Here is a 27,644-nt window from a genome sequence, read left to right on the forward strand (position 1 = left end):
GAGTGCTGCTCTTGTTAATATTTGATAGCTTGTAGGAATTAATGTTGTTTTAGTCTATACCTAGAGATATTCTAAATGCTTATTGACAGAAATAAAGTGCATTAAAACAGCACTCTTTTAGCGATGAAGTCTAGAGATAGTAGTGGGTCATAGAGGGTCATGTTTGAGATAGGCAGTCATGAAATATATTAATTCCTAGAATAACCTGTTAATGTTAGCTGATCTGAGATCAGACCTATGAATTATAATTATAAATTATTTTTGCAGAAAAAGCAGAAACTTAAACAGCTTTCATGGTAGGTTATCCTAGGGCTAGGTCATTGGAATGGCAGTAGCCTCTTATAAATTGACTAATGATAGCCCATGCAATTGCCACTGACTTCAGTGCTGTCATTCTCACACGCGCAGTCACCCGGCTGTCGAAGTCTGGTGACAGGAATATGGGCGAATTGACTTGGAGAATCTTTTTCCTCGGTTTCCTTAATTTTAAAACAGAAAAATATGTCATCGCTGAAAACAGAAAATTGGGAATCTCATTTAGAGTTTTTCAGATCTGTGTGCTGCTATACGTGATCGGGTGAGGTGCATGTTTTATTTTATTGTATTGCATGCTCGCGACGTAAAAATAATGTACTAAATCATGTATTAAAAGTGCCAATCATTATTTAGATACAAAGTCGCAACTACAGTAGATTTAATTGTACATCTTGGGTGTCTTTGAGGTCGTTCAAACTGTCATCATGAAACAGAGGGCTAGGGAGTACATCTTTTTTATTTAACTGGGCAAGTCAGTTAAGAACAAATTCTTATTTACAATGATAGCCTACACCGGACAGAGCCGAACGACGCTGGGCCAAATGTGCGCCGCATGGGACTCCCAATCACGGCCGGTTGTGATACAGCATGGATTCGAACCAGGGTGTCTGTAGTGACGACTCTAGCACTGAGATGCAGTGGCTTTGACCGCTGCGCCGCTGACTGACGATTTTGAAGCTGTAATTTTCATAGTCATGGCACGCGTTCTGTAAGAGCTATTGAAACTCGATATAGAAAAACAAAAAAAAGGAAAACAACTTTCAATAGAAAAACCTGTGGGTTTGTGTCGATTCTCCCCCAATTCAGAATATATCATTTTCATAGTCATGGTAAGAGCTATTGAAAATTGAAAGCAAAAATAAATAAAATACATCTAAAAAAATAAAAGGTATAGATTTTTGTCCATCCTCCCCGATTCAGAATATATAATGTTCAAAGTCTTACACAAAGTGTGTAAGAGCTATTGAAGATTGAATGCTACAAGCTCGTGTCACACCTGTATTTGGGGAGTTTCTCCCATTCTTCTCTGCAGACGCTCTCAAGCTCTGTCGAGTTGGATATACAGTTATTTTCAGGTCTCTCTAGAGATGTTTGATTGAGTTCAAGTCTGGGCTCCGGCTGGGCCACTCAAGGACATTCATAGACTTGACTTGAAGCCACTCCTGTGTTATCTTGGCTGTGTGCTTAGGGTCGTTGTCCTGTTGGAAGGTGAACCATCGCCCCAGAGGTCCTGAGCGCACTGGAGCAGGTTTTCGTCAACGATCTCTCTGTACTTTGCTCTGTTCATCTTTCCCTTGATCCTGACTAGTCTCTCAGTCCCTGCTGCTGAAAAACATCCCCACAGCATGATGCTGCCACCACCATGCTTCACCGTAGGAATGGTGCCAGGTCATCTTCAGACGTGATGCTTGGCATTCGGTCCAAATAGTTCAATCTTGGTTTCATTAGACCAGATAATCTTGTTTCTCATGGTCGGAGAGTCTTTTACGTGACTTTTGGCAAACTCCAAGAGGGCTGTCATGTTACTGAGGAGTGGCTTCCATCTGGCCACACTACCATAAAGGCCTGATTGGTGCAGAGATGGTTGTTCTTCTGGAAGGTTCTCCCATCTCCACAGAGGAAGTCTGGAGCTCTGACAGATTGACCAACAGGTTCTTGGTCACCTCCCTGACCAAGGCCCTTCTCCCCCCATTGCTCAGTTTGGCCGGGCGGCCAGCTCTATGAAGAGTCTTGGTGGTTTCAAACTTCTTCCATTTAATAACGATGGAGGCCACTGAGTTCTTGGGGACCTTCAATGCTGCAGAAATGTTTTGGTACCTTTCCCAAAATCTGTGCCTCAACACAATCCTGTCTCGTAGCTCTACGGGCAATTCCTTCGACCTCATGGCTTGGTTTTTGCTCTGATATGCACTGTCAACGGTGGGACCTTATATAGACAGGTGTGTGCCTTTCCAAATCATGTCCAATTAGTTTTTTATTTGTAGTAAATGTAACCTTTATTTAACTTTTTATTTAATACATTTTATAATAAGGCTGTAACATAACAAAATGTGGGAAAGTGAAATTTTATACAAATATCAAAGTAATTGCAATTTGGGTAAATGGAAATAGTTCATAGTAAGGACGAGGTATTTTCTGCATATCCATTGTTCTTTCAAAGGCCAACCCTACCATTGGATTGCTTGGCCGAAAAACTTTTTTTTTTCATGTCATCTGACCATAGCACCGCCTGGAGTTTGCAAAATGACATTGGCACAGTGCCGATTTTAGCATGTCAGCAAAGCCACTACACAACACAACACTAAACAGAATTGTACTATAACGGTGACAAACGGTGCCCACAAACAGTTAGGCCCTACATAAAGCTGTCCCAACAGCAGAGCTTTCTTTTCAGCACCATGGAGTAAATCCTTACCACCGCCACACCTGGCTGTCAGCGGAGCCTTATCTGGCAGTGAAACAGTTCATTCAGCCTCATTTCAGCCTCTAAAAGCATCCAAGATGGTGTAGCAGACAGACGTCTTTTGTCTTCGTCTTGTCTTCGTCTATATATCTTTTTATATCTTTTTTCTTCGCTTATATTTTTAATATTTTTCTTAACCTCAACTTCAACATACCCTTCTGCAATCCGCCTCACCCAATGTGGTATGGATCTGCTATTTTCTTTACTTCAGAACCGGAAACCCCAACAGAAGCTGGCCAGCTAACTAGCTACTAGCTACTAGTCAGCTAACCACTGCTAGCGGACATCAGCTAACCTTTAGCCCAGACAACTCTTGCCAGTCTACACAGCGCAATTCAAACCAGAGTATATCAGACTTATTTTTCTCCATATCTCCGGATTCCTACCGCAAGCTCTGAACCTTTTCACCTGGATCATCACAGCTAGCTAGCTGCTATCTGAGTGTAAACTCATGGCTAACGTCTCTGTCCCGAAGCAAGCACCAATTAGCCTGGAGCTAGCCTATGCTACCGACGTAATCTGCTTGAGGGGTTTTTTCAACAGGCACCCCAATTGCGACATCCCCTGAATAGTCCATCTGCTAGCCTGATAGCCGTGGACCGCTGGCTGTCTAGAGCATATCGGACTGTTAGCTCAAGAGGCCCATTGGAGAATTTCTTGGGCCACTATACCTATTTTGCCAATTGGCCTGGACCCTTTTACTACACGGAGCCCCGCTGATCCATCTCGGCTGGTCTGCCGACGTAACTGCATGAGGGGGCTACAACAGACTTCTTTCGTCGCAACGTCCCTCTAAGGCCCTTCTGCTAGCTTGCTATCCCTGGCCTGCTAGCTGTCTGAATCGCCGTGTCTCCAGCCTGCTTAGCTACTCACTGGACCATAATGATCACTCAGCTACGCATGGTTTGTGATTATTGTCTTATTTCACTGTGGAGCCTTTAGCCCTGCTCAGTATGCCTTAGCTAACCCTTTAGTTCCACCCCCCCCCCCGCCAAAGGGGGCGGAGTTGCAATCTACTACAGAGATAGCCTGCAGAGTTCTGTCCTACTATCCAGGTCTGTGCCCAAACAATTTTACAAATCCATCTTTCCAGAAACAAGTCTCTCAACGTTGCCACTTGCTATAGACCACCTTCTGCCCCACCATATGTGAATTGATTGCCCCCCCATCTATCTTCAGACCTCGTGCTGTTAACACTGCTCTTAAATGCAAGTAAAACTAAATGCATGCTCTTCAACCGATCGCTGCCCGCACCTGCCCGCCTGTCCAGCATCACTACTCTGGATGGTTCTGACTTAGAATATGTGGACAATTACAAATACCTAGGTGTCTGGTTAGACTGTAAACTCTCCTTCCAGACTCACATTAAGCATCTCTAATCCCAAATTAAATCTAGAATCGGCTTCATATTTCGCAACAAAGCATCCTCCACTCATGCTGCCAAACATACCCTCGTAAAACTGACTATCTTACCGATCCTTGACTTCGGCGATGTCATTTACAAAATAGCCTCCAACACTCTACTCAGCAATTGGATGCAGTCTATCACAGTGCCATCCGTTTTGTCACCAAAGCCCCATACACTACCCACCACTGTGACCTGTATGCTCTCGTTGGCTGGCCCTCGCTTCAGATTCGTCGCCAAACCCATTGGCTCCAGGTCATCTATAAGACTTTGCTCGGTAAAGCCCCGCCTTATCTCAGCTCACTGGTCACCATAGCAGCACCCACCCGTAGTTTGCGCTCCAGCAGGTATATTTCACTGGTCACCCCCAAAGCCAATTCCTCCTTTGGCCACCTTTCCTTCCAGTTCTCTGCTGCCAATGACTGGAACGAACTGCAAAAATCACTGAAGCTGGAGACTCATATGTCCCTCATTAACTTTAAGCATCAGCTGTCAGAGCAGCTCACAGATCACTGCACCTGTACATAGCCCATCTGTAAATTGCCCTTCCAACTACCTCATCCCCATACTGTTATTTATTTATTTTGCTCCTTTGCACCCCAGCATCTCTACTTGCACATTCATCTTCTGCACATCTATCACCCTAGTGTTTAATTTCTTTATTGTCATTATTTTGACACTATGACCTATTTTTTGCCTTACCTCCCTTATCCTACCTCATTTGCACACACTGTATATATAATTTTACATTTTTAATGTATTTATTATTATTAATATAATTGTTATTTATTTTTCTATTGTATTATTAACTGTATGTTTGTTTATTCCATGTGTAACTATGTGTTGCTGTTTGTGTCGCACTGCTTTGCTTTATCTTGGCCAGGTCGCAGTTGTAAATGAGAACTTATTCTCAACTAGTCTACCTGGTTAAATAAAGGTGAAATAAAAACATTTATTTTTATTTTTACTGCCTTTTTAAAAAATATAGCTGATATTGGTGACCAATAGGGTTTCTACTGACAATTTAGATGTACAAACTATGGCATAATGGAATGATGAGCAGGTAAGAGGCAATTCATAATTTTGATTAATTCATTAATGAGCAAGCTAAGATGGACGCAGTCAATATAACTATTTGTTCAGCACTTTTCAAAGGTACAGCGACAGAATTCATAACTTTGGGCTGTTCTGACAGTACTCTCCCTGTACACCAAGTAGGAACCGTAGGATAAATAAAGGGGGCAGATAAGCAGACAATGAAAGCTCTTACAATATTCGATGATGTAATTTCTATAAAACAGGCTATAGGCTACATGTGCACCACCAAGTCAGAACAGTAGGCTAAGTTATGTGGGGGAAAATGACCAAGTTATTAGGGTGAGGCACATGGGAAACTTACTATACAACATACACTTAGTATTACTTTCTTAGCTACAATATACATATCTCCCTGGCATATTACATAATTTATGCATCAGCATACAATATGTTTTTGAAATCACCTTGTTGTGCTGTGCTCACTTGAACAGGAAGGTGGTGCGGCAGTCTTTCTGTGGGCAAATTTTGTCATCAAACTTTGTCATCAAAGTCTGGCATTATTTTGATTTATGGTGCTTTCAAGACAACTGGGAACTCGAGAAAAAAAACAAGGTTGAATCATGACGTCAGTGATCTCCAGAAAGAGGCTAGAGTTCCCGACTTGGAACTCCGAGTTGGATTACTGTTCAAAACGTATTTTCCCTTTCGGAGCTCGTTTTTTTTTGTTCCCAGTTGTCTTGAACTCACTGAAGTCTGAGATTGCCAATTTCCGAGTTTCCTGTTGTTTTGAGCACGGCAGAAGTCATGCTGGATTGACAGCATAGCCAATGTATTCAACATTTTCTGGCCCATGGCGTTGAATGTGAATGTTTATCCTTTTAAGCTTGGAAAAGAGACCCCAGACTTGGACCACACACCCTCTCCACTGAATAGCAGGCTAGTGATTGCTTTGCAACACTTGCAGTTAGCCACTGATTCCTTCCTAACCACTCATTGTTGAATTAGCAATTTCAAACTTGTTGTGTAATGTTTATGTCCAATGGCCGATGAGTATATTTAATTTATAATTTCTCTTTATATGACAAGGTTTGAAAAGGATTTGCCGGTAGATTATCGACTTGATTCATGACGATGACTGCTTGTCTAGTTTGCTAGCTAAGATTGTGAAAGTATGATGTTGACATGTCCAATCAAAGCTACATAACGTGATTTGACATAATTTTATCTGTGGCCATTGACCTTGAGCCTTCTTGGATGGACACTTTTAATGTAAATCTATGGCAGCACCCAAGGGGCTTGAATTTTCGAGCTCTACCCGTAGATTTTGCCGTGATGAAGTGTCCCCATGAGTGACAGAACACTGAGCCAATCATGGCGCAACTAGAGAACATTATCAACCCCTTTGCTCTGTATTTTCTGCTGGCTGCCCCACCACTACAGAAAGCATTGAGCTAGGCTGAAACACCTGCATTTTGGAGCTTTCTTACAAAAAGAGACCATGTTTGTATGCAGCTTTATTGACTCAAATTTGTTTTTTATTACATTGTTTGCAAACAGATTTGTTTTCTTTTGCTAAACAGGTGGGGCTCAAAACTCCCTAAATGACGGGTTGCCACTGCATTGGCACTTTGATTGGAACCAGTGCTATGGTCATGTGACACGAATATCGAGCTCTTTGGCCACGCTTATCAGTGGTGGGTTTTTGCACACACCAGAAATCCACAAAAAAAAATTTTATTGACCACAAAATCAGCATTTTGCAATGGCCATCTCAGTCTCCCCAGCTAGCACATTTGGGTCCTTGGAAGTTGTCAGAAGGTCCATTTTTGGTTTCCCATTGGTTCTGGTAAAATACACCTCTTCTGGGAATGTACATCTTTAGGTAGCAGGGAGGTTCTGAGAATGTTTTACTATGATTCCCTGAAAGTTTTCCTGGGATGCTTAGGTTAACTGTTTTGAACAGATAGGACACATAAATTAATTTGCTCCATGGCATTAGTCCACTGCACCACCAGGATGGAGCAAGCATGCTATCTTTTTTAACTCATACAAAGCTGTTCATTTCAGTCTATTCAAATGGAAACTTCAAAAGGAAACAATCACTCATTAAGATCAAGTGTGGCCAATTAGTGTTTTTTTAACATGGATTTTTAAGGAACTCAGTCCGGCTTTCAACAGACTCTTGAAAGTTGTAATAGTAGATTGCATTTGGTGCAATTTAGAAATTGGGTAGTGCATCATCAGTTTTCCTCATGTAATGTCAGTCATTGCATACCAGATCATCTAGTCCATGTTAGCTAACATTTTTTAAGTGAGTTTTTAGCCCATAGATTTTGTTGTAGTGTTTGAGTCACTCAAATATCCCATGAATACACTTTAGACATGGTAAAATGTATAGAATTAAAAATGCAAGAAAATTAGCTTTGAAACTGCAAAATTGTCTCTGCCCCCATAACAAAATGTGTAGAATTGCAGGAAATAAACTTGAAATCTGATGATTCACAATTCTGAATGGGGGGGCTGAGTGAAAAAGTTAGAGAACCCCTGAGATAGAGAGAGTTTTGTTGACACTTTTAGCAGTTGATGTTATTCTTTAATAACACAGACCCCAAAGCAAAATAGGGGAGGAAAATAGGTTTATTCAAATAGGACAAATCATGATTGGAAGTAGATGGTCGTTCTCCCCTGTCCTCAGTGATGCTCTCCAGTGATCCTTTTAAAATGTTTTATTTAACCTTTATTTAACCAGGAAAAGCCTGGCCTGATAGCTTCTTTCTAGCCATTCTCTCCTGTGGTTCTTTCCTGTGATTATCTCCACAGAACAAAGGGACAGGATCTAGTTTTATAACCCAGCCCTAGCCTGTGGTTGACCAATTAGAAGTCAGTGCGACTGGGCCAATGGCCGTGCAGTGCGACTGGGCCAATGGCCAAATAACAAGTATCCTATTTCAGGTTCATTGTGTAGACAAATTCCTCCTATGTCTCTGACCCATTAAAAAATAATTCCCTATTGCAGAAAAAACACTATTTCCATTGATCGTTAATTCTATTGACTTCTCATCCTCTTGACCTCTCGTACTCTGTCTCTGCGTTGGGTATTTATCTTTAAAATATTCTTATAACGCTGAGAAAGGGGGATACCTAGTCAGTTGTCCAACTGTGTTTTCCACATTTAACCCAACCCCTCTGAATCAGAGAAGTGCAGGGGGCTGCCTTAATCAACATCCACATCTTCGACGCCTGGGGAACACTGGGTTAACTGCCTTGCCCAGGGGCAGAATGGCAGATTTTTACCTTGTCAGCTTAGGGATTCAGTCCAGCATCCTTCCGGTTACTGGCCCAATGCTCTAGCCACTAGGCTAGAACAGAATGTTTATGTTTTTAAATAACATTCTTAGGATGTTCTTTGAACGTTACTAATGTTTTATTGTGGTTTTTATGGAACATTTTCATAATGTTCTGAGAACTTGACTTTAAATAGAACCATTAGGAAACCTGCAGAAAAGGTTATGCGGAAGTACTGAAATTCCCACAGAAGAACATTGTTTCTTAATGTTCTGGGAACGTGACTTTAAATAGAACCATGAGGAAACCTGCGTAAAACATCACCTACTGGGCACAGATGTCAATTCATCGTCTATTTCACATTGGTACAATGTAATTTTATTGAAATTACGTGGATGTAACATTGATTGAATGAGTGTGTTCCCAGCAGGTATGCCTCAGTGTTGAAATCCCCACATCGTTTCTTAACGTTCTCTGAATATTCGGAGAAAATAACTTTAAATAAAACCATTAGGAAACCTACAGAAAACGGTATGCTGAAGTACTGAAATTCCCACAGAAGAACGTTGTTTCTTAACGTTCTCTTGATATTCAGAGAAAATTACTTTAAATAGAACCATTAGGAAACCTACAGAAAACGGTATGCTGAAGTACTGAAATTCCCACAGAAGAACATTGTTTCTTAACGTTCTCGGAACATTCTGAGAACTTGACTTTAAATAGAACCATGAGGAAACCTGTAGGAAACGTTATTCTGTAGTACTGAAATTCCCACAGAAGAACATTGTTTCTTAACATTCTCTGAATGTTCTGAGAACATGACTTTAAATAGAACCATGAGGAAACCTACAGAAAATCTTATGCTAAAGTAATGAAATTGTGGAAAGCTTGTATGCAAAATAACCCTGGGACAACCACGATCTGGCCATGCTTTAAGAAACATGGTTTCAGAATGTTATGGACTAACTGGGTCTGGACTTGAACCCCATTGTGTTTGAATTGAAGAGGACAGTCCATAAGGCTTAAGTGCAGATGAAGGATTTCAAGGATCTGGAAATATTCTGTATGGAGGAATGGTCTAAGACCCCTCCCAATGTGTTTTCTAATCTCATAAAACATTTTAGAAAAAGGCTCAGTGTCGTTATCCTCGCAAGGGCCCTGCTGGAGTATTTAAAACAGGGGATACTATCTTTTTGAGACTTCTTTTATATTATTTGTTAAACAAATACCCTTTCTCTGAACAATTGTATTAGTATAAAATAATATATTTATATATTTTTTTTTTTATCATACAATATAGACAGTGTTATAGAGTGCACTTGACATTTCTATGTCTTATGACTCAGCACATGAATGAAAGCTTTAATATTTCCAGGGCACTAGGCCCAAACTGTAATTTGTTCAAAGTTTGTTCAAATTACCATCAATGTAATTTCTATATGCGACTGACAACGGCTCAACATTTTCAAATGTGACCGAGTTAGAACGATATAAAAATATATATATTTTTAAAGTTGCGGCTTAGACTAAATGTAAGAAATCAATCAATCAATAACCGGTGCATTTAAATTCTCAGGTGGGTCTTAGTGTATAAGAAGGGGTACCAATCGAGGGAAGAGACCGTCCAGAGCTCTGTCATCACCAAGCTGAAAGGAGTGGTCATGACCAACAGCACAGAATCTGGACTTTACCTATGGGGGGCTGAGGATTATGTCATACCTCCAACGGTGAGATCCGGGAACTTTTGGGGAGATTTTAAAGCTGGCGCAGTACACAGCTTTACTGCTAGATGATTCATTCAATTCTATTTGTGTTGAAGCTGAAGCTCATCAGTGATACAGCAAGTCATTGGTTGTATATTTCAAGTACAATGAGTCACATTTTTACGGGGTCTTAACTCACTTTCATCAGTTTTCAATCACACCAAAATAGTTTTTTAAATAGCATGACACCACATGCAGATTTATATCACATCAATAGAGACAGTATATCTGACCATGCCATGAGAATAGTACACTTTTACAAACACTGGCATAAAGCATGTCTGTCAGCTATTTTGAACATACAGTTTTAGAATATGATAAGTTGCCATGTATTTAGTGTGCTCTTCAATTATTATCAAGAACACGTCTGATGTCTTTAAATAATGTGCATTTTGTAAGGTCATGGAAAAGGCAATGATTGGGGTCATTGGACATTATACTTTGCAGGCTATAGAGCAATAGGAAAATCACACCTTTCGCTATATACTGTACATTTTAACTACAAACTACTGAGTCTTTTTTTCTCCTCAAGGGACAAACCATTTCATCTGTCCTGTTAAATAAAAGAGAGAGGGTTGTTCCCCAAGTCTAATTCCTATAATTCTCTTAACCTTTAGCGACTCAGTGATAAACAGATTACATAGAAAGGTCTGCTCTTGTCCACATGGTGAGCCCAGTCAGATCTCCTTCATTTTGTAAGGCTATATTAATATGGAGTGAGAAGCTGTGCTATTTACATTTAAGCATGCGGCATTAAAAGCTTTGATAAATTAATATGTATTTAGGGCTTTGATTTTGTACAATTAATACACAGTCCCCTAACTAACCTGACCGAGGAAAGTATAGTGTCCAACATTTTAGCTTGTTGTTGATTTTCAGGGTGAACAAGTCTTCTTCATTGTTACAAACTACCTCGAGACTCCAAATCAGAGGCTTGGGTTCTGTGCTGAGGTGAGTGAAAGCAATATTGTATTACTGTAATCGAGACAAAAATCTTGTTAATTGACTTTATTTTGAAAGATCCTCCAATTCTGAGATAGAGATTGGATGACTGTGCAGCTGAGATAGGAATACTTTAATGATCCAATCGAACAAGGAAATTAAACTCTGCATTGATGATGCAAGTATTCTCACCATATATGGCAAAGTAAACAGAAAATCGACTGGTAATTTGGGGCGGATGTCAGAATCCAAACTGCTTATAGCAGGTAATTATGATGCCTTAGTAGGCCCAACAGTTTTTTCCCCAGAGAGAGATGGCTTGACCTTGACCTTGACCTTGCTTATTTGATATTATAGTAGGCTTTCGGTGCCGTTATGATGATTTTCAGAAAAGTTATGAAAAATGTATTAATTATATTTAAAATGATAAAAATGTTCATAGTATGAAGGGGGCGATGTGGCACTGTTCACTGGTCCAATAACATTGTGTATACTAAATAGCTTTAGTATTCAAATGATACTCCCTATTGTGTTCACCATGCTATTGTATGTTGCCGTCGTCTCTAGGCTCTTCAATACACAGCTTTGAATACAGGTTTGCATTTTGAACTACAGCAACGTGTCCTTTTTTTCTCCAGAGCCCTAAGGTGCCAGATGGCCAATGTGTAAACAATGAGGATTGTGCCGAGGGTGAAGTGGTAATAGCTGGCAATGGTAAGGACTAATATGGTCAACTGGGGCAGTCTATCTCATTTCAATTTCAATTTCCAAGATAACATTTATTTACAGATTAACACTGGTTATGGTCACATTTCTCTTAAATGCACATTACCACACATTTTTAGGAAGTGTATAAGAATCACCAGGGTTGGAATTGGACACGTCTCTCTTAAAAAATTCCTTGATATTGACATTTAAAAAAATCTATTTTGCATGTTAAAATGATTCAACTCTGGGATCTCCTACGTGTTACCATTCCCCTTAATTTCCACCCAGAATATTATGTCTTTCCAGGATGTTGACAGGGATCTTTGCTTTTCCCTGCAGGGGTAAAGACTGGATTGTGTTTAAACTCTACAGGGACCTGTGAGATACATGGCTGGTGTCCCGTTGAGACGGTCCGGAAACCCTCGTGAGAATTCATCCTCTTTTGCTTTGAAAATAATGAAATACTCACTTTTGCATTGACACTCCACTAAAGATTGAGGATCTTAATTTGAGCCAATTTGCTACAGCAGGAATATAATCCTGCAGCAACAGGACATGTGAATTATTATGTGGATTAGAACTAATGGACATTTTTGTAGTGGTTGATACATTATTTTGTAAGGGCAAATCAAGTCTGAAATTTCAAAGTAGAAATGACAAACTTTAGAAGCCTTTTTAAAACTCAAATACCCTACAAGTTTGCATTTCCTGCTTTGGAGGAAAATTCTCAGCAACAAAAGATTAAGATCCTATGTACTTCAGCATGAAGTACCTTGTCCTGATTATCTACCATTAGGTAGTCACTCTGGATTAACACTTTTCCACTTCATTTCCAGGGAGGCTTTATTAAGCAAGGCAGAAAACTTCACAATTTACATCAAGAACTTTGTCAGGTTTCCGAAGTTTGAATTCTCCAAGTAAGTGGTTATGAGTGGTGCTAAGTGGTGCTTGTTCATACAGACCTCAACGTAGTCCCTAGAGACTGTCTGTCTCTACAGACACAGTCAGTGTCAGTGACATAGATCAGTAAGTATGTGTGAGTTGGGCAGTGGGGGATACATGTCCTAGCACTGCTTTGAATAGCTATGAGGGTGCACAGTCCCTTCTATTTATATACCCCCAAAGCCATATATGTGTGTGTGTGTGTGTGTGTGTGTGTGTGTGTGTGTGTGTGTGTGTGTGTGTGTGTGTGTGTGTGTGTGTGGTGAGGTCATCTGAGACGTCCTTGACAGCAGAGCAGGACCCTGGACAGGTGTTAGAACAGATCTGATTGGCTCACTGGGCTCTCATGCCAATAAGGCTGTTGTAGAAGGTTTAATCAGCTAGAACATTGGTATTGTCTTTCTAAACCTAACCTGGAAATTACAGAGACGTCAGACCTCTGCCAATTGATAATTTCAGTTGTAGATATTTTGATTACGTTGTGTGTATTGAATGTAAAATGTCTAAACTATGAAGTAATTGATCTATAAAGTTACTTGATATGATATGTAGCTCTGTGCTATTCCTTATCTAAGTAAGGGTCAAAGAGAAAGCTTGTTATTTGAAGCTGATAAGATAACTTCACTGCTCAGTTTATTATGTTTTAGGCCTATGACCTTTTTGGGATTTAGACAAGGAGAAGTATGATACTGAACTACTAAGCACATAGCTAAAAGCTACATGTCCTGTTCTGTCTTCTTTCTCCTCAGGTCAAATGTTCTGGACACCGGTAATGACTCCTATCTAAAGAGATGTTCCTATGACAACGTCCTCCAACCCTACTGCCCCATCTTTCGTCTGGGAGACCTGGTCAGCAGGACTGGACACGACTTTCAGGACATGGCTGTAGTGGTACAGATTTACAATCTTTTTGTTTTGAAATGTACACTTTATTTAACCAAGTAGTCACATTGAGGTTAGGTGACCTTTTTCCCTGGCAGAGCTGGCATAGAGGGGCAGCAATGTTGTATAAAAACAAAGGTTTATCAGCATACAGTACGTTGCTACCCAGGAAAGACACTCAATACAATGCATTAAACAGTCAGTAATCAGGGTTGGGTTTCTAGTTTAACAGTGCATCCGAATGATGTTTTTCAGGCCTTCGTCATGCTATCCAAGCAGTGTGGGAGGGATGTAGGTCTCTCTTCCTTCAGTCCATTTCATAATGATGCTTGCTTTCAGGCAGTTAGGTAATTACCATTATTTTGAAGACCTTTAATTAGACTTTTGCCATGTAGGCTGCGGTCATTAGGCATGAAATTGAAATGAATAACAACTATGGTTGCATAATAACAACATTATGAAACATAACAGTTGTTAGATCTCTATTAAGTGGCTTGACACAGAGCCCTGTATAACGTACCCTCACCTCAACTTCCCAGCAAGGTCAGGTTAGACATTTACAAGTAAATACTACCTCTGGTTGTTAGTGTAGCAGGACACCCAGCATAGAAGAAAACAATAGTTAACCAGAGACATTCTTACCATATGTCAAATCAAATCTATTTGTCACATGTGTCGAATACAACAAGTGTAGACCTTACCGTGAAATGCTTAGTTACAAGCCCTTAACCAACAATGCAGTTCAAGAAGAGTTAAAGAAAATATTTACCAAATAAACTGAAGTAAAAAATAAAACACAAAAATAATACAAAGTAACACAATAACATAACAATAATGAGGCTATATACAGGGGTACCAGTACCGAGTCAGTGTGCGGGGGTACAGTTTAGTTGAGGTAATTTGTACATGTAGGTAGGGGTGAAGTGACTATGCATAGATAATAAACAGCGAGCAGAAGCAGTGTACAAAACAAATTGGGGGATGTCGATGTAAATAGTCAACATTAATTGTCAACAGTCTTATGGCTTGGTGGTAGAAGCTGTTAAGGAGCCTTTTGGTCCGAGACTTGGCACTCTGGTACCGCTTGCTGTACGGTAGCAGAGAAAACAGTCTATGACACCGCCTATTACATAGGTCCTGGATGGCAGGAAGCTTGGCCCTAGTGATGTACTGGGCCGTACGCACGACCCTCTGTAGCGCCTTACGGTCAGATGCCGAGCAGTTGCCATACCAGGCGGTGATACAACTGGTCAGGATGCTCTCAGTGGTGCAGCTGTATAACTTTTTGAGGATCTGGGGACCCATGCCAAATCTTTTCAGTCTCCTGAAGGGGAAAGGTTTTGTTGTGCCCTCTTCACGACTGTCTTAGTGTGTTTGGACCATGATAGTTTGTTGGTGATGTGGACACCAAGGAACTTGAAACTCTCGACCCGCTCCACTACAGCCCCTTTGATGTTATAATGGGGGCCTGTTCGGCCTGCCTTTTCCTGTGGTCCACGATCAGCTCCTTTGTCTTGCTCCCATTGAGGGAGAGGTTGTTGTCCTGGCACCACACTGACAGTTCTCTGACCACCTCCCTATAGGCTGTCTCATCGTTGTCGGTGATCAGGCCTACCGCTGTTGTGTCGTCAGAAAACTTAATGATAGTGTTTGAGTCGTGTTAGGCCACGCAGTCGTGGGTGAACAGGGAGTACAAGAGTGGACTAAGTACAAATCCCTGAGGGGCCCCAGTGTTGAGGATCAGCATGGCATACGTGTAGTTGCCTACCCTTACCACCTGCGGGCGGCCCGTCAGGAAGTCCAGGATTCAGTTGCAGAGGGATGTGTTTAGTCCTAGGGTCCTTAGCTTAGTGATGAGCTTCGTGGGCACTATGGTGTTGAATGCTGAGCTGTAGTCAATGAACAGCATTCTCACATAGGTGTTCCTTCTGTCCAGGCAGGAAAGGGAAGTGTGGAGTGCGATTGAGATTGTGTCATCTATGGATTTGTTGGGGCGGTATGCGAATTGGAGTGGGTCTAGGGTATCCGGGAGGATGCTGTTGATGTTTATTTAAATAATCGTAGATTAACAAGAAGTTTGTCTTTCATTTGGTGTATTGCACTTGTGAATGTATGAAAGTTACATATTTCCGCTAGCGGAACCCCTAGCCATAAGAAGATAAGGGGCTTGGTAACAAAACGGATGGCACTGTGATAGACTACATCCAGTTTGCTAAGTAGAGTATTGGAAGCTATTTTGTAGATGATATCGCCGAAGTCGAGGATCGGTAGGAGAGTCAGTTTTACTAGGGTAAGTGTTGTATAGCATTGAAGCTCGTTTGGAGGTTAGTTAAGACAGTGTCCAAAGAAGAGCCAGAAGTTTACAGAATGGTGTCGTCTGCGTAGAGGTGGATCAGGGAATTACCCGCCGCAAGAGTGACATCATGGATATATACAGAGAAGAGAGTCGGCCTGAGAATTGAACCCTGTGGCACCCCCATAGAGACTGCCAGAGGTCCGGACAACAGGCCCTCCGATTTGACATACTGAACTCTGTCTGCAAAGTAGTTGGTGAACCAGGCGAGGTAGTCATTTGACAAACCAAGGCTATTGAGTCTGCCGATAAGAATACGGTGATTGAAAGAGTCGAAAGCCTTGGCCAGGTTGAAGAAGACGGCTGCACAGTACTGTCTTCTATCGATGGTGGTTATGATATCGTTTAGTACCTTGAACGTGCCTGAGGTGCACCCGTGACCAGCTCGGAAACCAGATTGCACAGCGGAGAAGGTACTGTGGGATTCGAAATGGTCAGTGATCTGTTTATTAACGTGGCTTTCGAAGACTTTAGAAAGGCAGGGCAGGATGGATATAGGGAGGAGGCTTCTGATGTTAACATGCATGAATCCAAGGCCTTTTCGGTTACAGAAGTCAACAAATGAGAGTGCCTGGGGGCACGCAGGGCCTGGGTTAACCTCCACATCACCTGAGAAACAGAGGAGGAGTAGGATGAGGGTACGGCTAAAGGCTATCAAAACTGGCCGTCAAGTGCGTTGGTGACAGAGAATTAAAGGAGCAGATTTCTGGGCGTGGTAGAATAGATTCAGGGCATAATGTGCAGACAGGGGTATGGTGGGGTGTGGGTACAGTGGAGGTAAGTCCAGGCACTGAGTGATGATAAGAGAGGTTGTATCTCTGGACATGTGGTTATAATGGGTGAGGTCACCGCATGTGTGGGAGGTGGGACAAAGGAGGTATCTGAGGCATGTAAAGTGGGACTAGGGGCTCCGCAGTAAACTAAAACAATGATAACTATCCTAAACAACAGTATTCAAGGCATATTGACATTTGAGAGATTTAAAGCAAACACAGGTGTTGATTGGGAGAGCGAGCTAAGACATCAACGGGTAAGACAACAACAGCTAATCAGCTAAGACAACAACAACAGGTAAAATGGTGATGAATTGGCAGAGAGGGTAAGTTAACTACACACAGGGGCTGAGTTCGGGGCTAGGGCCGATAGATAACGGCGGGATGCCGTGTCGACAAAGGATCCGGGCCAGATGGCGAAAGAGGTATTGTAGTTGTAGTAATTTCGTTTGCTAGCCGGGAGATGCACCTGGCTCGCGGCTAACTGGTGCTAGCTTCGGGGCAGGAGCGTTAGCCACTATAGCCACTCGGTAGCAGCTAGCTTGCAGCAATGATCCGATGCAAAGGTCCAGCGCTTACGGCAAGTATACGGTGGAGTAGTGGATTCTAGCCGTGTTGAGTCCGGGAGGCAACGGCTGAGTAGCCGGGTGATCACAGAGTAGGCCGGGAGGTGGGCCTGTCTCAGGGCTAGCTTCGGGGCTGTGTCACTCGGTGGCAGCTAGCTAGCTGTGATGATCAGGAGTAATGGTTCAGGGTTTACGGCAGGAATCTGGCATTGTAGTGGAGAAAAACAGTCCGAGGCTGGCAGGTATTATCCAGGCTAAAAAAACGGCTGGTGCCTGTGCAGAAGGTAATGGCCGCTAGCAGTGGCTAACAATGACTAAATAGTTAGTAGCTAATTTGCTGGTTAGCTTCTGATGGCTAGCTTCTGAAGGAGGTTCTGGCTATAAGGTCTTAAAAAAATAGCGGATCCGTGTCACATTGAGTGTGGCGGGTTACCGGAAGGTATATTTAATTTAAAAATGGAAAAGGGATTGAAAAATAAATTGATATATTGATATAATTGATATATACAAAAAAAGACGAAAAACACAAAAAGTAAACGAGAGGACGACAAACCACGTCTGCATGTGAGCCAAGACTAGCCTTTCAAAGCACTTCATGGCTACCGACGTAGGCACTAATCATTTAGGCAGGTTACCTTCGCTTCCTTGGGCACAGGGACTATGGTGGTCTGCTTGAAACATGTAGACTCAGTAAGGGAGAGGTTGAAAATATCAGTGAAGACACTTGCCAGTTGGTCCGTGCATGCTTTGAATACACATCCTGGTAATCCATCTGGCCCTGCGGGTTTGTGAATGTTGACCTGTTTAAAGGTCTTGCTCAAATCGGCTACCGAGAGCGTTATCACACATCCAGAACAGCAGGTGCTCTCGTGCATGCTTCAGTGTTTCTTGCCTCCAAGCGAGCATAAAAGGCATTTAGCTCGTCTGGTAGGCTCGTGTCACTGGGCAGCTTGCGTCTGGGTTTCCCTTTGTAGTCCGTAATAGTTTTCAACCCCTACCACATCCGACGAGCGCCAGAGCCAGTGTAGTAGGATTCAATCTACTCCTGTATTGATGCTTTGCTTGTTTGATGGTTCGTCTGAGGGCATAGCGGGATTTCTTATAAACGTCCGGATTAGTGACCCGCTCCTTGAAAGCAGCAGCACTAGCCTTTAACTCGATGCGGATGTTGCCTGTAATCCATAGCTTCTGGTTGGGATATGTACGTACGGTCACTGTGGGGACGATGTCGTCGATGCACTTATTGATGAAGCCAATGACTGAGGTGGTATTCTCCTCAAAACCATTGGATGAATCCCGGAACATATTCCAGTCTGTGCTAGCAAAACAGTCCTGTAGCGTAGCATCCGCGTCATCTGACCACTTCCGTATTGAGCGAGTCCTTGGTACTTCCTGTTTAATGTTTGGTCGGTAGGGATCTCCTTGTCTCATCGCGCACCAGCGACTCCTGTGGCGGGCCGGGCACAGTGCGCGCTAGCCAAGGTTGCCAGGTGCACGGTGTAGCCTCCAACATTGGTGCGGCTGGCTTCCAGGTTGGATGCGTGTTAAGAAGCAGTAGGGCTGGTTGGGTTGTGTATCGGAGGACGCATGACATTCAGCCTTCGTCTCTCCCGAGCCCGTACGGGAGTTGTAGCAATGAGACAAGATAGTAGCTACTACAACAATTGGATACCACGAAATTGGGGAGAAAAAGGGGTAAGAAATTTTTAAAAAATTAAAAAATTAAGTACATCTTGGGGGGCGGAGTTAGCATGTTGGAGTGAACGGCTGTGCGTGAGAGGCTCCTGCAACTTTTTTGCGAAATAATCTAATTTAACCTACTTTATGGCACTTTTTACAACAAACGTTTCTTTCTAATTCAAGATTGTAACTTTTTATATGAAAATGCCGAGTAATAAGCGACCAAAGGACAATAAATCCACAGCGGAGCCCTACTCCCCACTAAACAACGAGACAGACATGGTCCTCGCCCAGTAATCATCTGTTGTCACAGTTTCAAGACCAAGGATCTTATCCTCCGTGAAGCTCGAATGAGGGGCAACCTGTCACATAAAGTGCACCCATTCCGTGTCTATGAGGATTATGTGCCCGATGTGGCAAAGCATCGCGCCGACTACAGAGATGTCATGACCAAACTCTACAAACTCCATCTTCACCCAGCCTTGCTCTTCCCTGCAAGACCAAGAATTACCCCGCCTTCCGGTGAGAAGATTTGGCTCTCCTCGGTTTTGGACACAGATAAGTTTATCCGGGGATGTACAACAATCCCCCGTACAGGTTAGAGTGCCTTGTCATTGTGTGTTAGGGTCTGCTCATGGACTCGAATCCATCCCGTATTAAACGGGCTCAACAAGGGCTACCGAACATGTAAGACGCTGAGCCGACCAATGGATGGCGGTCAGAGCTCTCATTTAACGTTAAATTCACTTTCATCCCGGCTGTGCTCAGAGCGATGCATATTTTTACTTCCAGGTTTGATCACTGACACCTTCGGATGGATATACTTACATTCCCCCATTTTTGTTTTGTTTCGTTATTTATTTTACAATCCTTACATTATTCTTACTACCATTCCATTTATTTATTGCTTGCAGGGGAATGGGGGTGATGGTTGGGAAGGGGCAGACGCAGACACCTGATTAGCAAGTTGATGTTTTGTGCCGTTCTGCCTTTGTCTAGCCGTAGGCCGCTCTCCCGACTAGAGTCCCACCAGCCCTCTGTAGTGCTTATGGCTGTGTAGGTGTGCGTACATATAATTACTTTTTGTACTTTATTACTATTTTCTCTTAGCATTTTAGTATTATGTATGTGTATATTTTAAATCAGTGTAGATTGTTATTCTGGGGTATGAATGTTTGTATGTGTATATGTGCATATGGATGTATATACATATTTTTATATATGATTTTTTTGTGTGGGTATGTATGTATTTATGTATGCATGTATGTGTGTGTATGTATGTGTATTTGTGTATGTATATGTATGTGTATGTATGTACAGTGCCTTGCGAAAGTATTCGGCCCCCTTGAACTTTGCGACCTTTTGCCACATTTCAGGCTTCAAACATAAAGATATAAAACTGTATTTTTTTGTGAAGAATCAACAACAAGTGGGACACAATCATGAAGTGGAACGACATTTATTGGATATTTCAAACTTTTTTAACAAATCAAAAACTGAAAAATTGGGCGTGCAAAATTATTATATATATATATATATATTTTAAATGTTTTATATTTTAAAAAAATAAAAAATATTGGGGGGAACGTTTAATTTAGCAAATCCTTGTTCCGATCTCCTGACCCACAGTATGTAAAGGTACGGCTGACTATGTCGGTTGCGGATGGTTTATTTTTTGACCGGCAGTGCTTAGAAATATAATCTTGTGAGGCTATATCTTGCTTATCTCTGGGATTGACCCAGGATGACGCTTAAATGCGCAATATGTTTAAGTTGCAACTTATTCTGTTTAGGTTTATTAGATGCTAACTGAACACTTTATTCGCGGGAGCCTCCTCAGTTCATATGTTAGTAGAAGTTCTAGGATAGTGAGAGGTGAACGTATAGTTGGGATTTTATTTATGTTTTACCTCTTGTTCGAGGTCGCGCCGTGCTTCTTTGGCCTGTTAAATGTGGGTTGATGGGGGGGGGGGGGTAAGTGTTGGGGAAATTAGGGGTACAGGGTGGGAAGTAAAGGTGCTTGCTGGGGGGGAGGGGTGGGTTGGATACTGCTCGGGTGTAGGTGCTACTTATGCTGATTGTGGTGGTTTGGTGCACTTTCTTACCTTTTTATCAAGTTACATGTTATGCAGGCCACCATAGGAACTACAAACGAAATGGAAGGCGGGGCTTACATTCACTTCCTGGAATGTCAAGGGTTTAAACGAACTAATTAAGAGAGGCAAGGTCCTAGCCCACTTGAAAGCACTCTCGTCTGATATTATATTTTTGCAAGAAACCCATCTGAAAAATAACTCTCATAGCAGACTTAAGTGTAGGTGGGTGGGGCAAGTGTATCACTCTAACTCTGCCAAAACGAGAGGCACAGTGATTCTGGTACGGAAAGGAATTCCCTTTCTACATAAAACCACTATTGCGGATAAAGAGGGTCGGTATGTGATCGTAATAGGAGAAATCCACTCTACCGCAGTAACTCTACTAAATATCTATGGGCCAAACATTTTATAACCCCTATTTTTTCAAAAGAGTCCTTGCCCTGATTCCAGATATCTCCCATACTAACCTGGTCATTGGAGGGGTCCTTAACTGTGTGCTAGACCAATATTTGGATAGATCCTCTACCCGGCGAACCCCTACCTCCTATTCAAGCGAATTCTTGAATACCTACATAAAAAATTCTAACTTATTTGATATATGGAGGATCGCTAACCCTACGGGTAGGGAATACTCCTTTTACTCTCATGTTCACAATGTTTACACTCGAATTGACTACTTTTTGTTGGATGCTAGACTACTCCCCTATACCTGTAATGTGAGGTATCATGATATTATAATCTCGGACCACAGTCCACTCACCTTCTCCCTGAGATTGGGTGACATTGTACCAAACGAGAGGGTCTGGAGGTTGAATCCTCAGCTCCTCACAGAACCAAAATTCTGTGAATATCTTAAAGACCAAATTAAATTTTTCTTTGATACCAACGACAACACAGAGACTTCCCCAGCATTATTGTGGAAAACACTGAAGGCTTATCTGAGAGGCTGTATCATCTCATTTCAGGCTGCCAGGAGTAGGCAAAACAGAGGAAAACTGGAAGAACTGGAGGGACAAATTCACTTACTGGATAGGGAGAATGCTAGCCATCCATCTATGGAGAAACATAAAAAAATCACCTCTTTAAAATTGGAATATAATCAGATTCTCTCAGCTAAAATTGCTAAATCTTTTATCTATGCCAAGCAAAAATATTTAGAGTTTGGTGACAAACCACACAAATTACTCGCCAGACAACTTCGAAAAAATGTGAGTGACCGAATGATTCACAAAGTTAAATCTGCATCTGGGGAATTACTCTCTTCCCCCAAAGACATCAATGACAGATTCCGGCAGTTTTATGAGACTCTATATACATCTAAAGCGGATCCTAACACCTTAATTATGCAAACATTTTTGGAGGACTGTAATCTTCCTGCCCTGAACCAGGAAGATTCTAACTTCCTGAATAAGGAAATATCTCTTGATGAAATTCGAGAAACAATTAAACCTCTAAAGAGTGGCAAGACCCCGGGCCCAGATGGATACCCTGGTGAATTCTATAAAACATTCAGCAACATGCTCTCTCCCTACCTGCACAAAATGTTGGTTCAGGCCAATGAGGATGGAGCTCTCCCTTCTACTTTGGACGAAGCGTTCATTACAGTTATACATAAGAAGGGTAAGGATCCAGAAGAGGTAGGGTCATACAGACCAATATCTCTCCTTAGTACAGACCAAAAGATTTTAGCAATAACTCTGGCTAACAGGCTTAGCACTTTAATTGGCAAATTGGTCCTTTTGGATCAGACCGTCTTTATCCCTAACAGAAACTCATTCTTCAATCTCAGGCGCCTCTTCAATATTATGTATTCTCAGAGGTTACCCAACGTGGACCTTGCCGTCATATCACTTGACGCCGAAAAGGCCTTTGACCAAGTTGAGTGGCCCTATCTATTCAAGGTCCTACAGAAATTTAATATTGGAGATGGGTTCATAAATTGGATCCAGCTTTTATATAGGAACCCCTGTGCCAGAATACTCACTAACCAATCATTGTCGCCCCGATTTAACCTTTACAGGGGGACAAGGCAGGGTTGTGCGCTGTTGCCTATGCTCTTCGCCCTAATTATCGAACCGCTCGCGCAGACGATTAGATCTCATGCAGCAATACACGGCTATAATACTAAAGATACTCTAAATAAGATTTCCCTATACGCAGATTACATCCTCCTCTATGTAACAGAACTCCAGGCTAGTATCCCAGCTATTCTTGATGTGATCAATTTGTTTGGTACCTTCTCGGGATACAGAATAAATTGGAACAAGAGTGAATTAATGCCCAAGAGTGAATTAATGTTGTATGCTCTTTTATGTTTAGATAAGAATTGTATACCTGTCTTGTATACCTATACACCATTCTTGTGTGTGTTTAATAAAACATATTTGAAACAAGAAAGTACATCTTGAATAGCACTGCAATAGAGTCATCCTCCATATTTAGAGCAACACTTATCTCTCTCTCTCTCTGTCTCTCTCTCTATCTCTAACTCTCTCTCTCTGTCTCTCTATCTCTAACCCTCTCTCTTTCTCTCAGGGTGGGTCAGTTGGAATTCTGATTGAGTGGAACTGTGATTTGGATAAGGACTACTCACAGTGTAACCCAAAGTACAGCTTTACTCGTTTGGATATCAACTTAAACAGCACTGTCACGTCAGGCTACAACTTCAGGTACATCTTGACATGCATTAATAAGCAGATTGTACTTCAAGCAGATATAATAATCCATGCCCTCATTCTGAAAAGGTATTAGCTTCAACTAATAAGGCTTGAGCTCTCTCCAACTACTGCATTTAATCTCAGATCTATCTCTACCAGGCAGTTGTTGACATTTCTGTTCCAAACAGCTGATTTGTTTGTTTTCCAGATATGCCCGGTATTACAAAGATGAAGCTGGAGAGAGCTTCCGGACTTTATATAAAGTCTATGGGATTCGCTTTGATATCATGGTGAATGGACGGGTATGAGAGTGATTCTTGCTACACTTACTTGAATGTGTTGATAGTTTTCATATTACAGTCTGTCAGATCAAATGTTCTTTATTGTGTTTTTCAGGCTGGAAAATTCAACATCATTCCCACAGTAATAGCTATTGGGACTGGGTTCGCTATTATGGGCATGGTAAGTTTTTTTAATAGATTTGTGTATTCATTTGTTTCCAATAGACATACTGGTCCCCCAAAATATATTCCTCTGGGATTCTATGTCATGTAGCATGGCCAGATTGGATGTTATCAAATTATTTTGATATATCACCATAAGAGAGCGATCCCCTGTCATTGTTCAATGAAAGAGTAATCTTCTTAATTCCAAATCGATCTCTAGCTCATATCCCCTTGCTTAGGCACTCCTGTAGATCTGAAACAATTGGGTAGGCCTAAGCAATATGCAGTGTTGGGGAGTAATGAACTACATGTAAATCAACTAGTAATTTAACTACATTTTGCAGTACCTTGGTGGTCGTTGAACTAAATCAAAGATTGCCTATTATATTGACAAGATATTCGGTGACCGCTCTAACAATAGAATACTCCTCAAAGATGGAAGTTATGCAGGAGGATGAGAGATCAGGTGGGACCATTCTAGCCGATGAGAGGGCAGATATGTGTGAATAACAGGTCATAGAGCTAGATAGAGGACTCATCTTTGTATCTGTGCCATTATAGCGTGACAGCATGGGCAGCGCCATTGAAGCTCTATTTTAAAGTAGTCAATTTTCTTCTTCATTGGCTCCTCGCTCCCAACTCATAGCAATCGCCACCCAGTTGTCTACTTTAAAATGGTGGAAGGCCTCAATAGCAATGTCCACGCTGAAATGGGTTATATCCATGATGAGTCCTCTATTTCTATAACAGGCACAACTCCGATATAGTCGTTTTATCAAAGTTGCCGAAATGCCATGTGCCTGCCTTCACTTATATTAGTGCATTTGTAACAACCTAACCATTACGAAACGTATATTCAATCAAATGAGCCCCACGTAACAAATCAGCAATACATTTTTTTTGTTGACCAAATTCGACACTGACTTCCATAAAAAATGTTGACAGATTTTGGGCCGAGTAAAACCAATCGCTTCGCCTTTTCCTCTCTGACTAAATTCAAATCTAAGTAGTGTTTTCAGTAGTTAATTACTTTTGTTATTGGAACTACACACCAAAAAATGGGTGAAGTAGGGAATCATTTCCTCTCGTTTTTGGCATTAGTCCTGCCTAATTCTCACTTGAGACATGTTTTTTTGTTTAATAGGCTAAATAACACATGTTAACAAAGTGATCTGTTCTTGCAATTTGTGGTCTATGAAATGTAAGATTTATATGAACATTTTTCACCAAGTAGTTTGGATGAAGTGAACTACTTTTAAAAATTAACTTAGTTAAGTAAACTATATTTATCTTAAGGGCTTTATTAAGGGGTTTATTTCTTAAGTAGCTTTATTGTATCTTAACTTCATCCAGTGTGAAGTAATTGGTAGTTTATTATGTTGTTAAAATATACTTTCAGAGTAGCTTCCCCAACACTGGCAAGATGACTACATTTTCTTTTGCCTATCTAATTCTGTCAGACCTACAGGAGTACCTTGGGTGTATAGGGGTTCATTTGGGATTCAGAAACCCTCTGCCCCCTTGTATAAGATTTTAGTGCCCTATTTTAGTCATATTATTTATCAGAGAAGACAGCTCTTTGAAGTCTGCTGTTTACATTCACAGGACACTTAGTGTTTTTTTGTTTTTGCTATGGCCTAAGAAGTTACCTCAAACCTTGTGTTTTTTAAAATTGTTATTTATATCATACTGATTACTGTGATCTATTGTATGTCTTGACCTAAACCTGGGCTTTGTGTTTGTTTTTCGTTTCAGGGAAAATTTGCGTGCGATATGATATTCATCTACATGATGAGCACGAGTTCCTACTTCCGAGACAGGAAATTTGAGATTCTCAAGTAAGACACCATGACATGGTATTACTATTAAATAGAGAATTTACACTTTGTAGTTTAATCAATTAAAGTATGTATTTGAAGTCTGGGATTGCTTGCTCTGTAAAACATACCTTTAACAGGAAAGAACGGATTAAGAAGCACAAAGAGAGTGCGAAGACAGTGGTGAACCGAGACACAAGAAAACACAGGACACATGCTGGGGAACAACATGAGCTCACCACACTCTCTACGAAAAAAGAGGAGAAACCAGAGCCCACCACTCAGGACACAGAGAAACAGGACCTTAAAACTGGGGAGAAAAAGGAGGTTCATATTCTCTCTCCGCGAACTGTGGGGCAACGGTATAATACTCACCCTCCACGACCACGACACTAACCAATTAATTCAGAGTGAGACACATTTTTATTTACCCTTTATTAACACAGGTTGGCCGATTGAGGTCAGAAGACTTGTTTTTCAAGGAAGACGTGAGACAAAGAAAGAGGTGCTGCTATCGTCAAGACGGCTAGACTGGGTCCTCTAGCAGGTGGAAAGGGAAACGAGGGTGGGTGAGGTGGTGATCCTGATGCCCACCCTCCTTCTTCTCTACCAGCGGAGGTTGCTGATGCTGACACTTGGCTTTGGTTTTCCAATGTCTCAAGAGTGATGTGTGTGCTGATTGGAAATGATGGTGACTGATAGGCTAGCAAAGAGAAATGGCAATGCTCTCCTCTCCTTACACTTTACTGGCGCAATGACAATGCAGATGTTCTATGTAGCGAGATATTTATCAAAGAGAAAAAGCACTATTGCATTTCTGTGGTATTATATTTGTTTAAGATGGAAGCATAATGCATCTGGTGTCAATTAGGCCATGCAATCATACCATGGTAGAGGAGGTTATGCTGGCTGTGGTGTTTCTTCACACCTAAAGAAACAGATTGTAGTATAATTAAATCCTTGTGAGTCATATTATGGAATTCCACATATTGTGAGATTAGGCCTACAATTGCTTTCTCACGTCATTGGAAAATACACTGGGTGTGAGGTTGTCTATCATAAATACTTTGCATTTAATGTGATTACTTGTAATTTCCATCATGTATTGACTGGGGACTTATTTGTGAAGGAATGTAACTGTTTTTCTGAGTGATTTGTGATGTTTTTTTTGTGCTTCCCATGACTGTGTTTTTGTATTAAAAAAAAAATATATATATATATATTAGTGCATATCTATGTTGTACTATACAGGGCGCATTTGAAAAAGAGACCTAGATCTCAAAATGTCTTCCCTGTTAAAATAAAGGTCAAATAAAATATAAATGTCCTGTGACTAAAGGAGTGGTTTGTAATGTATTGGCTTGATCCATTCAAAACATTTTTGTATTGGTAATGCATTTTTATGGGCAATAGCTATACAAATATTTAGTATCAGGCCCATCACTCTGTAGCCTACTACTTATCACAATGTTTATAACCTAGATATGCTTATTATAAAACATGTCAACTGCT

General features: G+C 41.3%; 1 protein-coding gene across 1 annotated transcript; it reads left to right on the plus strand.

Annotated features, from left to right (window-relative positions):
• Positions 1 to 27,465, plus strand: LOC110537497 (P2X purinoceptor 5). Its single transcript, XM_021623573.2, has 13 exons — positions 1 to 577; positions 10,084 to 10,234; positions 11,150 to 11,221; positions 11,851 to 11,926; positions 12,260 to 12,344; positions 12,757 to 12,837; positions 13,612 to 13,753; positions 23,748 to 23,881; positions 24,078 to 24,171; positions 24,266 to 24,331; positions 26,071 to 26,153; positions 26,273 to 26,494; positions 26,579 to 27,465. The coding sequence occupies exons 1-13, from the start codon at positions 354 to 356 to the stop codon at positions 26,589 to 26,591; spliced, it is 1,443 nt and encodes a 480-aa protein (XP_021479248.1). The 5' UTR covers positions 1 to 353; the 3' UTR covers positions 26,592 to 27,465.
• The last annotated feature ends 179 nt before the right edge of the window (positions 27,466 to 27,644 follow it).

The sequence above is a fragment of the Oncorhynchus mykiss genome, chromosome 12, assembly GCF_013265735.2.
Source record: "Oncorhynchus mykiss isolate Arlee chromosome 12, USDA_OmykA_1.1, whole genome shotgun sequence".
NCBI classification, from domain to species: domain Eukaryota; kingdom Metazoa; phylum Chordata; class Actinopteri; order Salmoniformes; family Salmonidae; genus Oncorhynchus; species Oncorhynchus mykiss.